Source organism: Macrosteles quadrilineatus, unplaced genomic scaffold (assembly GCF_028750875.1).
Source record: "Macrosteles quadrilineatus isolate MER2022 unplaced genomic scaffold, UCM_ALF_1.0 Scaffold_5__1_contigs__length_97177068, whole genome shotgun sequence".
In the NCBI taxonomy this organism is placed as follows: Eukaryota; Metazoa; Arthropoda; class Insecta; order Hemiptera; family Cicadellidae; genus Macrosteles; species Macrosteles quadrilineatus.
The window spans coordinates 43,779,582-43,792,232 of record NW_026542598.1 but is presented as its reverse complement, the minus strand read 5'-3'; the positions used below and the strand labels follow the sequence as shown (position 1 = coordinate 43,792,232).

The window sequence follows — 12,651 nt, the reverse complement described above, 5'->3', positions numbered from 1 at the left end:
ACTAGCCAGAGCCAGGTCTAGTCGTCTACTGATAAGAGTAACAAGACAAAAGCCGTGACGCAACACTAACAGTGCAAAGAAAACAAAGTCAAAAGAATAGAAAGACTATTTATCCAGACATACTAGTATAATCATTTATTGTTTATTCAATACCTAATTAAAAATATATTTTATTATTTTACATAATAAATTATAAACAAAAGAAATATCTGATATTGTGAACAGATCTGTATCTTGGTTAGATGGGGTTAAAAAAATATATTTCTAAGATCCAATACAATATTTACAACTCACAAATTACATTGAATTAATTTCTTTGAAAATAATCTCTAACAGTTTTGTGTTTTTGAATAAAGAAATATATTTCTTTGTCTCTACTCCCTTGTTTCATCACTTGCATTTTGTCAGCAATTGAAGCAACTGGGTAGCAACCGGGTGGTGTAAGAGGGGAGGGGGAGGGTCTATGACCTTGAATTCACACATCGTTGCCGGGCCTGGCTGGTGAGACTGATTCATTGTTTTTGTTGACATACTACTACCCTTCCTTAAGAGAAAAAGGCCCTGCTGTTCCAAAAACATTGAGGGTAGTTTAAAAACATTGACCTGTGTTGCCAAGGGCACTAGGCTAGAAGATAGCATTTAACTTTCTTGTCTCTTGATTTAATATTATTTTAAACTTCTATATATTATTTAAGAGTTACTTTTCGGGTACCTAATTAGTTGTGATATTGTTTGGCTTTATTTTATGGATTTTTAATTCTTTTCATTCATTAGCTATCAAAATCAGTTGTTTTAGGATTTTAATCTCTTGCAGTAGGTCTATACTACTGTATGACATGATATGCATTTTTTAGTCCTTATTAATTATACCATAAACAATGTTTGTATGTTATTTACTGTTTTTGAGTTTTATAGGAAATTAGTTTACACAATATCTTTTCTTCAATGAGTTCTCCACTTGACATGTTGCTTCTAGCCTATTACTATTTTAGGCCCTATAAAAATAATGCCTAGGTAAAGCTGTAGGCCTACTGATGCCAATAATAATTCTTTATTTATGATGATGTAACAAATAATGTAAATGTGAGGTTATTATACTAAGGAGGTTAGGAGGCAGGGAATGAATGATACATATTGCATGGTGGAAACATATTATTTTTATTTTCTTCTTGCTTGCAGTCCTGAAGCCGGTCCACAGGCCCTAAACTTGTGATATGTAAATTTATTTCTTAATGGTCTTTTTATATTAAGTTCCATTCAAATTTGTTGTAATTTAGCTACCGGCACCTATTTAGTTATTTAAACAGTTATTAAAATGAGAATGAATGTCTTGATAAAAAAAATATTTTCTTCTTTCTTGCAGTTGAGCCAATTCAAGTAAAAATTATGAAATAGGCAAGTAAAGCAGCTCACTGGTATTTCCAGCAGTTATTCTAATACATATGATTGAAAATAAATATTTTTTCACCTAAAATTCATATGTTAAGTATGAAATAGGCCTAATACCACATCAACAAAAATTTGTATTACACAAATGTGATACATTTTAATTATTGTTAATCCACTCAATTGACAATTATGAATAGAAAAATACCGTATTGCTTCGAATCGAGTTGCATCAAATCGAATCGAAAATCTTTTGAATCGAATTGTTGCTTCGAATCGAAAATTTTTTGCTGCTTCGCACACCCCTAAAGGCATCTATTAGTGTCTTGATATTTACTACTTGTATCTATCTTTTCCTTTTGATGTTTACTATGTTTCTTGTAATTTTGTATAGCTTCTTTGAATATGTCAATTCGTTTCTGTGAAGGATAGTATAGGGATTTTATCATGCAAATAAAAAACGGTTAAGCTAATTAAATTGTTAGCGAAACTTTTAGTACTGTACCACTCTTAGAACGGGATGAAAGATAACTAAAAAAAGTATAATATTATGATATTACTGTCTATGATAGTTTTGCAGCTCTTTTGCAAGAGAATGGATCAATAAAATATTTAAAAAATAGGAATAATACAACTAATTATCAAACGGTCCAGAATTGTTTCAAAATCAGCTGTCTATTCTGCTAGATCATTTCTACTGGCCTACCAGTCATTTCTATTGTCACACCGGCTTAGAATTATTTATTGTCCGGACCACGTAAGTTTGCAGTTGAGGGAGGAGCCTATTTACCATATGGTTTTGAATGAACCAATGAGAACCGTGTGGTGTTGCCAAATCTAATAATACCAGCTGATTTGAAAATATTGCTTAGTATAATTTAATTAGTGTTGTCAATGTGCGATGTGGCAATGTCGCACTAGCCTTGTCTTGTGATTGGCTGCCTCCAACTGCAAACTTACGTGGTCCCGACTATAGTTCCAAAGTTGTTCACTATTATAACCACAGCAGAAATGAAAAAAAAAACAATATTTTGGGTAAATACAAGTTTTTAGGTCAGTGTTGCTGTCCTTCCGAGAATTATATTTTTGTTTATATTGGCATGTATCTTTGACCATCCAACAGGAAAATCCAATGTGACCGTTTACCTAAATTTTTGTGGAAAAGACCGTAGCTATTACCTTACCGATCAAGGCAATCCTGTATATATATCTCAAATCTCAAAGGGTCGAGATATGAAAATAACCCTCAAATTTGACGTAGTGATTTTCTTGACTTACCGTGTCATCATGCTGCAACTCCACGCTGTTCTCATGGTCAAAGACAGTGATAGACTTGAGTTTTCCTCCCTCCATGTTGGCGACGATGGTGAAGTTGCTGTCAAGAGCGTCGGTGCTGAGCACATAACTGCAGCTGCCCTTGAAGCTGTAGTGTTTCTTGTCAAAAGTGAAGAACTCGGTGCCTCCCAGAAGCTGGGCACTAGCTGAACATTGATTTTGGATATTAATATTATTTATTTATTTATTCATTTGTACTCAGCAATAACAGTTTTACATTTAAAGTTTCTTGATTATTATTAGAAAGTCCATAACCTATACATACACAAACAATATTTGTTGATAGTGTTAACAACTTTAGAATTACAAAAGGCTTTACCACTGATTAAAATTTATGATATGGGTTATTGTAACTACCAATGGTAAATGAAAACCCTATAGTAGCACTTCAAACGTGTATTTAAACTATATCAATGCTGAAGTGCAAGATGATAAATACCGTATGTAGTGTGATAAAAAAGTAACACAAAGAATAAATATTCATTGCCTATCTATTACAATCTCATAATAACAGTTGTTGATCAAAATCAATAACCTTTCCACATATGAAATACATATACATATTTACATTTTTTACATGAGTACATACAGTGTCTAAGATTATTTGTTAAGTGTGACTAAATGTTTTTCGGGCTACAAACTTCCAATTTCCTGGAGTAAGTTATAAGTACGCTGGTCCACTGTTTATAATATTGCAATATTTGTCAGAACAGTAGTCTTGCAATACTCTTTTTAAACAGTCGATACACATTTCATTATATTAGTACATGATTGTCTGTTGTCTTTATAATTAAGAATGACATTCGTGTCTACTGTTATAATAAGTGTTGATACTTTGTTTGAAGTTTATTGTTAGCGATGGTGAGTTAATGTTGTTCAAAGGTTTATTGCTGACATTTTCCATCACGAATGTAAAAAACAATACACAACGTTTCGGGATCTGGAATCTGATCCCGTCCTCAGGTGAAAAAAAACTCAACTAACACATTACAACTAACAATACACAAACGCCCAACACACACTGCCCTCTGCAGTGTATTCCAACTTAGGTTGGGCGTTTGTGTATTGTTAGTTGTAATGTGTTAGTTAAGTTTTTTTACCTGAGGACGGGATCAGATTCCAGATCCGAAACCTTGTGTATTGTTTTTTACGTTCGTGATGGAAAATGTCCGCAATAAACCTTTGAAGTGTTGATAAATGCTGTAAGTTACCATAGAACGGAGGAATGAAGTCCAGCGGGCTGTGTTGTGGCCTGTAAGTGTGGAACACCTCAGAGAGTGTGGGAAGGTCTGAGGAACGCACCCAGTTGAGCAGACTGAAGCGGAACGTACCAGGAGGAGCGACAAACAGACTGAACGACGGAATCGGGAACTGAAACAAGATCAATTGTGTCAACCAATTCACCAACACATACAGTCATAATGTAAATCAAATAATAAATGTTGAGGTTCGTGTCTTATCTAGACACAACTTATTTCTGACTCAAGATCAGTCTACGGTATCTAGAATTTACACAAACAAACAAAATCTTACCAGAGTTGTCAAGTTCTAAAGTTTGTTATTACTTTTTTTTAGTTTTTTTCAACACAATTATTTGATTTTAAATATTGATTACCTTTGGTTTCCTTATTTCAATATATATTTTAATTATCTAGTTGCAGGATTTCCTTTATTTTAAATATTTCTGTACTAAATTCTTGTTACTAAAAATTACCTACAATTCCTCCAATACTTTCAATTCATGATCCTATGTAGTGCACATTTTCCATTACACATATTAAATTATAGGTAGTATAAAAAAATCTTTAGTAGAACCTCTAAGAACCTCAAAACCATAATCTTTTCCTTTTGTCATCAAGATAACATTACAAACACCTTTGGAATTGCCAATAGTGGAATTTAACTACTGATAATGTAAACAATATTTACTAGAAGCTCCAATACACTCAAAATAACCTCTTGATTTCATCACTTTAAAAATCCCCTTGAATTCACATCAGTAGAAAACTTGATCCTTTGACAGAGTAAATCTAAACGTGACTTACTTGACAAAGTACCACTCTAGTATTTTTAATTAACTCACCAGGAAGCTGGGAACAGCTCCAGTCTTTGTGTCTGGTTTGTAAGACTCGAGGAAGGGCACGAGAGATCGAGCGGCAGCAACAAACTCCTTGTACAACTCCTGGGCTGCCTCTTGTTTGTTGAACGGCTGTTGCTTTACAATCTGCAAACAAAATAAATCATTACTTTGCAAGCCAGCTTCAAACTGAATTTATCCAGTTTAACTGAGTATTGTGTACTTCTTTGTACAAATTAGTTAGTACTACCTGATTTTTTCCAAAACAAGCTTCAATTTACTACTTAAGTTGTTAAAATATTCATCAACCAATAACCACTGCACCGAGCAAAAATGTATACTCATTAGTCTGTGCAGGTGAGTAGGGTAAAAGAAGTGAAAGTTCAATAGGCCTACACTGGCATTAATAAAATTACTAATTAGTAACGTATATTTGGACCTAGTAAAAAAAAAATGTTAACGATAGTGTCAATAATTAAGATGGGATGTAGGGAAAGTAGTGGGAGGGTCAGAAGACTTTACCTACTAGGAATGTGCATATTATCTAACAGCAACTTTTGAGATGATTGCACAAAATAACAAAAATAGTTGATGGTGGGGAAGGGTTATAATGGGCATGCACATTGATCTAAATTATTCAATCCATACCATTCACCTAATGTCTCAATTGTTATAACTTTTTCTCTTTTTGTTTCCCACACTACTGAGTTGAAAACTTTTAACTTCAAAATAAAATTTATTCAGGTGAGTTAGTTGTGTATTTTTCCTTTCTCCTTAGAAAATTAGTTTAAAAAAGTAAGTTTTGTTCAAGGGATGAAGCTCTAGGGCAGAATTTTGAATTTTTTAATAAGGAGGACTTTATACCTGACAAAGTCCCCAAGGAGACAAAATATTGTGTGTTCTGTGTCATTTCAATACACACCTGCATATACTACCTGCACTTCTTCAAGGTAAGCTATCTACTATCCACCTTATTCTACAATGGTAAATCAAGGTATATTTCATATTTTTAAGTATTTAAAACTATCTAATGTTTGATTCTCACTTTTCTACACACAAACCTTTTCAAAGTATTCGGAAGCAGTTTTGACGAACTCTTGAAGTTCAGGGGTCGGCAGGAAGTTGGTAGCCGAGGTGACCAGTTCGTGGTAAGTATCCCAGTATTGCTGCGGGATCTTGAAGTTCTTCAGCTGTGACAAAAATTGTATTTTACATCAAGAATGCTGTAGATCAATGCTTCAGTTTCAATATAACAAAAGAGGTGGAAAAGTAAGAATAATACATTTGTAGGAAAGAGCAAATGGAGAAAGCGTTATAGGGGTTCGTTAAATTTGTAAAATCTGTCTAGAAATACTAAACTAATCAGTCTATATCTACAATGGACATGCTTCCACAGTCACCCATTGTAGAGTCCTGGTCTTTGGTCGACAACAGTCATAAAACAAAATTCACTCTGCATGACACAAGTCGTCCAGAGGATTTCACTCTACATCGAGGAAAAAATATTGGAAAAGTAATACACAGTATTCACTCTGAGACCACAAATTTAAGAACTGACTGAATTAAAGTACCTCTTGGATCTTCTCTTGAATCATGTTGTAAGCAGGCATAGCTTGAATCTGTTCCCACAGTGTAGTAACAAAATCTTTAACTTGCTTATGAAGTTCACCAACGGACACGGCTCCAAGCTTACCCATATCTGAAACATAACAATTCAACATGAACAAAAGTATCTGGTTTCATAATTAATAACTGTACTTGCAAAACTCCTGTCTTATCAAGTTAAGAGGTACACGATTACACTTATTTGGAGAACCACTGGCTATCTCAACTGTGCAATCAATTTTCTAAAACAATATTAGTTAATTTTTACTAGGAACACTCATTTACCCTAGTCATTACATTTTATAACAAAATTTATTGATTTGTGAATTTTAATTTTTTTCTGAACTGATGAAAGCTTTGACAATGAAAGTTGTTTTAATCCTAAATTCTACTTACTAAATTTACTTTGAGTACCTATAAAAATAAACGAAAGGAATGGAAATCTTTTCCGTTAATTCACAAACACTGTATAATTTTTATTTTATGTAACAATACATGATTGACGATTTAAGTTACGTCTTGGTTCTATCCTAACCTAAAATAACCTAAAGGATTAGTAGCATTTCAAACTAAAAAAAAAACAAGGTAGTAGCGAATTCATGGAAAAGGACCAATGAAGTTAATGAACTGGCAGAAACCCCGTCTTACCATGGAAAAAGTCAGAAATGACATCAGTGAGTTCTTGAATTTCCTTCTCATGTTCCTTGATCTTGTCCAGGATGCTATCCACCAATGAGGTGATCACCTTCAGCAGGTCGTCAGTGATAGCGAACACAGTTTCTGAGACTTTCTCATAGCTCTCCTTCAGCTTGGGAATGGTAGCCTTGACGGACTGAGTGATTCTCTCAAGGCCTTGGTTCAGCAGCTCCAGTAGATGTTGACCGGAGGTCACTGCCTCTTGTACGATGGCGCTGATCTGTGCAAACACAGTGCCAAACGTTCTCTTCCTGCAATGAACAATGTGATATTTAATAAACTTTACCAAAGGCCAGAAGGAAGAATACCTTTGGAATGGAGACGGGGAAAGACACAAGGAAAGGAATGACAAGGAAATGATAAAAGATAGCCTAAAGTGAAGGCATGATTTTTGGCAAGCCTAGTAAACGTTTGTGATTTGAGTGGCTAGATGAGTAAGAAAGTAGGTATTCTTGGTAAAGAGCTCTAGGCCAGAATAGGTTTGATTTTGTTTTGGACAGAAAGAGCAGGCTTCCCTGAACAGTGGGCGAGTCTTCCCAATAGGGAAGGCATAAATAAACACAGCCAAAATTAAAATATATAATAGCCACTGATCAAAGGAAGATTATAAACTGATTTTGATACCTAGGCTACGTGTTGCGAAGACTAACCTCTTCCTATCCAAAACGAAATAAAATTTAAGTAAGAAAGTAGCTCTAACAATACTTGTTAATGGGGTATTTGAATGGCAAACTGTATTGGACATGTAATTATAAATTCTTGACTTGTAAAGACAAAAACAGTACTAAATAGTTAAACTGTATCAGCTTTTAAGACATTTCAGACGTTTGGAAAATTTTCAAAATGGACTTAGGTGAAATATTTAAATCCTGACTGACCCTCATGAAGTAATCAGAGACGAGGATACATTTTCATTCACAAAAAGGAATGCTATTATCATTACTAACTTAAAACTCTTTTCTTTCCACACGTTAGATTTGATAATGGGTCATTTGACCCGAAACTAGTGATCGATTGAATACACCGAATAATACCTTGAAGAAGGACAAGGCATGTTAACCTTTCTACATTCCACTCATTCCAATTTATCAATCAGTCTTTGTGGTAAGAGTGTTTAGGCTTATCAAAACCGAGGTATTAACTCACAAAAAGTCGACGACGTCCTTGACATGCTCGTTGCTTTTGAACTCTTCCTTCATCTGGTCCAGTTCCTTCTTGTAATGTTCTACGGCAGGCTTGAAGTTAGGCAGAGCTTTACGGATGGCCTCGACCTTCTCTGTTACCTCGGTGGCCAACTTGGCTGCGCTGTCTTTGCCGATCTTATTGGCGGACTTGGCAATGCCGACGTAGTGATCCTTGTAGAATTGCTGTTGCATAACAGAGTCAGCATTAGGACACTGCGTTGTAAAGATATCATGGGTGTGAAATGTTCACAAAAGAATATAAAACTCTTGGCAAGATAATTTTGAAACTATTGATATAACGTAATATCATTTATATTTTTTAATACTCAACATTCATATTTGGGGTTACAATTCATGTAGTTTGTTAAATTAAGATTGAAGAGGAATGCTGCTGACCGGATTTGTGGACTTTGGAAGGAATATGATTTGTTCTGCAGACATGCATTGAGAGGATTTTGCAGCTTGTTGAAAATAATTTTTTTGTTTTAAAATTTTGTACTTGAATAAAACTTGAATTAACTAAACCTCATTCAAAGATTGATAGTCAAACGAGTGATAGATAAGTATTCAGACTTTTTAACCTTGTTTAATGAAAAAATTTGTGAATTTAATAGGTTGTGACGTGTTCACCACATACAAGATTGAAAAGAATCCATCAATATTTAAGCGAGAACATGACTCGTCATTTCATTGTATGATTTTACGTGTTGTGAGTCTACTTACAATGATCTCCTTGGCAACGTCGGTGTTGTAGCTGTGTTTGGACTTGAGGAAGTGAGCTTCGTCCAGGGCCACCTCTAGACTGAGCAGAGGCTTGCTGTTGAACTTGAGGTTAACCTCAGCCAGCTGACCAAGCTCGGCCCCCACGTCTACGTCCAGCACTCCGCTCTTGTCTGCACACAACACAATGTGTTGGATCAAACATTTTACGAAATTCATAGGAAATTCGAGATAAGAATCTGGTTAAGTGGTTAGTTACTTGATATTCTTCGTTTGAGTTTGGCAGGACTTTGAGAGTTTGATATTAAAAAAATTGTTACAGAAATAACAATATTGTGTATACACGTCTTAACTGTACAGCTCAAGACCGGACAGGTAAAAAAAAAAAAAACACAGAAGTTAATACTAAAATGTAAATATACGTTTATGAAATCATATGCTATGTGTGAAAAATCAGTAGCTTAGTAAGGAATTGCGAAAGAAAACAACAAGCTCATATTTTCACTGGGTTTCAATAATCAAAACTTCTATCAGGTTTGATGACATTTTAATCCTGCAAGTCATTTAAAGAAAAGAAAATGTATGTAAGAAAAAGGAATGTAAACCTGTATATAAAAAAAAAAAAAAATAAAAGTTGAACGCTGAAAATGTATTGCTTTATTCAACTTACCTCCATTCTTTGTAGAAGACTTAGACTTCAGCCTGTAGGGTTTCAGATCAAATTCTTCTTCATAATGTTGTCCTACAATTTCAGATTTAGCTTTTCCGTGTATTTCTTTTCCATTTCTGGTCGAGTCATAGTCCAATGAAAAGATGGTGCCTTCTGGAAGTTTAACCTAGAAGAGATAATCTCCAAGTAAAAATTTCGCTTAAAACTATTTCAGCAACAAAAAAAAATTAGTTTGGAAAAAATGGAACTCCTATATTTTTACGTTTAACAATTACTTATTATTTTTGGTTAAGACTTCATTTACTAAAAAAACACTAAATTTAGTGAATTTATCAAAATATTTTGTCCAAGTAGTGTGAATTACTTAGATAAAAACTTAACAACAGGTGTTACTAACCAGGATGTCTTGGCTGAGAGGTTTGATGTTAAATTTGACAACAGATTCCCTCTTGGCATTCTTGGAGTCGACGTAGTAAGCAGTGACAAAGTAAGAGAAGCCCTGCTTTGTCAGTTCAAATTTCCTTTCAATTTGAGAGTCGATGGGTAGTGCCTGTTGAAAAAGTATGTTATTTTACTAAAAGAACTAAGTGTATTTTTCTAATTCCACTTGCATATAATGTAGAAAAATTACCAAATATGTTTAATAGTAGCACCTGTAATATTTTTGTATTCGGAGATACTAAATAAAGTTCTTATTACAAAAAAAATTTCTTGGCAGATAAAAAAATTATCAAGCATAGGCTATACATTTAAAAATGTAACTATAGAAATATTTTTAAGTATTGAATAACTGCTCACCCCTACATGAACCGAACAAAGCCAACACACTAAACACTAAAATTGTCTGTTGCTTATCCAAAAGGTTGACATATTAGGGGTATATTTAATGATAGCACTGTGTGCTGACAAAAGTAGTGTGCCTGCCCTCTCCAAATATACCGCTGCATTACAGTTAGATTTTTAAATTTTTGTTTTTACCACTACACCACTTAGTAGTTACAATTCTTCAGTGGATTACCTCAAATTCTCTTGAAAAATACAATCTTACCATTATTTGACACCATTTATCGTAATGCATTTTTTGCTCCGTACCTTGCTGTGGATGTGCAGGGTGTCATGGGCATTGTAGCTGTCCTTGTCTTTCTTAGCGACGGCCTTGTAGTCGACAACTATCTTCTGGTTCTTCTTGGCAAACACGTCAGCCTCCAGCTTACCTTGGATTGTACGATCCTTCAAATTCACATTAAAATCTCCCTTCACGGTCAGCTCCTGCAAAACAGAATAGCATGTTCAGTTGTATAACTGTTGGAAATTTGTGGCTTCTATGGTTTTACATTAGCGATTGTGTTTACAATGTCTTTGAGGTCTGAATATCTCAGTTATGATTTAAACAGCCACGATCAATAAGTTGAAAACTAACACCATTCTCATAAGTTGAAGCCAAAAACACATCACTGTGTTTGTAAACAAATTGTTTTGAAATCATCATCCAAGGAAAATTGAGATAAAATTAAAGGAAATTGAGATATAACGCTGTACAAAGCTCAAGAAAGAGGTAGAAAGAAGTAATATGAAAATAAAAGTCAACCAGGCAAAAGCTAGGTAACAATTCACAAACTAAAATTATTTGCTCAAAGGGTTACAATCATCACAATTAATAGATTGAGACTGGTTATTAAAGCTGTAGATGTTTCATTTTTGAATGGCAAGTGGGATTTGCATGCACACAAGAAACTTTCATCACCAACATCACTTTTTAGCAAGCATGAAATAAATTAAAATGCTTCTTTATTGAGGAGAAGATTTCTTACAGTTGACCTCTCAAGTTTCTCAGTTAGCCATCTCAATAATCAATTGCAATTGGATTAATATAATACTTAAACATCTCGTTGTGTGACTCTCAGTGTTTTTGGAAGCATTTCAATAATCCCTCTATACATGATAGACACGATCTTTATCTGTTGTATGTTATCTACACGTTTGCTGTACCTTCAGTCCAGGAGTGTTGAACTTAGCCTCGCTCGAGGTGGAAACACCATCAGCCACCTTGGTAGCCTCGTAAGCCAACAGCAGACCTGTCTTGTCGTTAGGGTTGTTCTTCTTATCAAGCCAGAAGTTGGTTTCGATCTTGAACGCCGGTTTTCCTCCCTTTGCCAGATCGTAGACAGATTCTACAGCGATGGTTCGCTTGGGTAAGGTCAGCTCCACTCCTGTACAGAATCAATGTAATTTATTAGAGAAAGTACAACCAAGAGATTAGAAAATGTTTAGAATATGGTTTAAATTTTATTTTCTAAATTTGCACAAATATGAATACTGTCGTGCTTCTCATTATAGCTTAGTCAGAATAGTATAAAAATTTTTAGGTTTTATGATGAAGAAAAAACACATAAACATTTGTGTAAAAACAGAAATTGTAAAAAAATTAATCTGAAACTCTGAAAGATAAGCCTTCAAAATTAATTTTGGAGGAAAAACTTACTTAGAATATTATTATATATAGAAACCCTTGAAATAGTTAAAAAATCCTCAAATGGCTTTCAAACGACTTACATTAAGGAAGAAGGAATGGACACAACTAACTTATCTAAGAAAAGAGTTCCATGTAGTAGAAAGCACAAAAAACTTCACAACACAGTAAACTCGATATTTCCGCCTCCTACAAGGGCCTTCTTCAGAAAAAGAAATCAAATTTTAGTTACAGAACTGGCACTATTTGAACTAACTAATCAGTTGTGTCAAGTCATCTCTTTCTAACCACTAGATAATAAAACTAGTCTATATACATGATCAATAGTCTCTGTTTATAAAACAATCTTTGTATATTCTATGTTCAATGTTTATTCTCATTGTTTATTCCAGTTAATTGTGTGGGTTAGGGGTAGGGGAAGGTTATTATCTGATATTCAAGAAAAGTTTTACAAGGAATAACTTGTAGAAGACCTTCAATCACTAATATGATGAAAATTTTCACAAGA

General features: G+C 34.2%; 1 protein-coding gene across 1 annotated transcript in view; it reads right to left on the bottom strand.

Annotated features, from left to right (window-relative positions):
- LOC128995066 (apolipophorins-like) overlaps nucleotides 1-12,651 on the bottom strand; it is a 59,897-nt gene that overhangs the window by 8,526 nt on the left and 38,720 nt on the right. The window contains exons 35-46 of the mRNA XM_054419945.1: nucleotides 11,663-11,883; nucleotides 10,766-10,942; nucleotides 10,071-10,223; nucleotides 9,674-9,839; nucleotides 9,007-9,176; nucleotides 8,246-8,466; nucleotides 7,052-7,350; nucleotides 6,370-6,497; nucleotides 5,860-5,988; nucleotides 4,805-4,945; nucleotides 3,933-4,092; nucleotides 2,665-2,867 (exon numbers count right to left, since the gene is read on the bottom strand). Coding sequence (XP_054275920.1) covers nucleotides 2,665-2,867; nucleotides 3,933-4,092; nucleotides 4,805-4,945; nucleotides 5,860-5,988; nucleotides 6,370-6,497; nucleotides 7,052-7,350; nucleotides 8,246-8,466; nucleotides 9,007-9,176; nucleotides 9,674-9,839; nucleotides 10,071-10,223; nucleotides 10,766-10,942; nucleotides 11,663-11,883 — 2,168 coding nt within the window. The remainder of the gene's footprint in view (nucleotides 1-2,664; nucleotides 2,868-3,932; nucleotides 4,093-4,804; nucleotides 4,946-5,859; nucleotides 5,989-6,369; nucleotides 6,498-7,051; nucleotides 7,351-8,245; nucleotides 8,467-9,006; nucleotides 9,177-9,673; nucleotides 9,840-10,070; nucleotides 10,224-10,765; nucleotides 10,943-11,662; nucleotides 11,884-12,651) is intronic.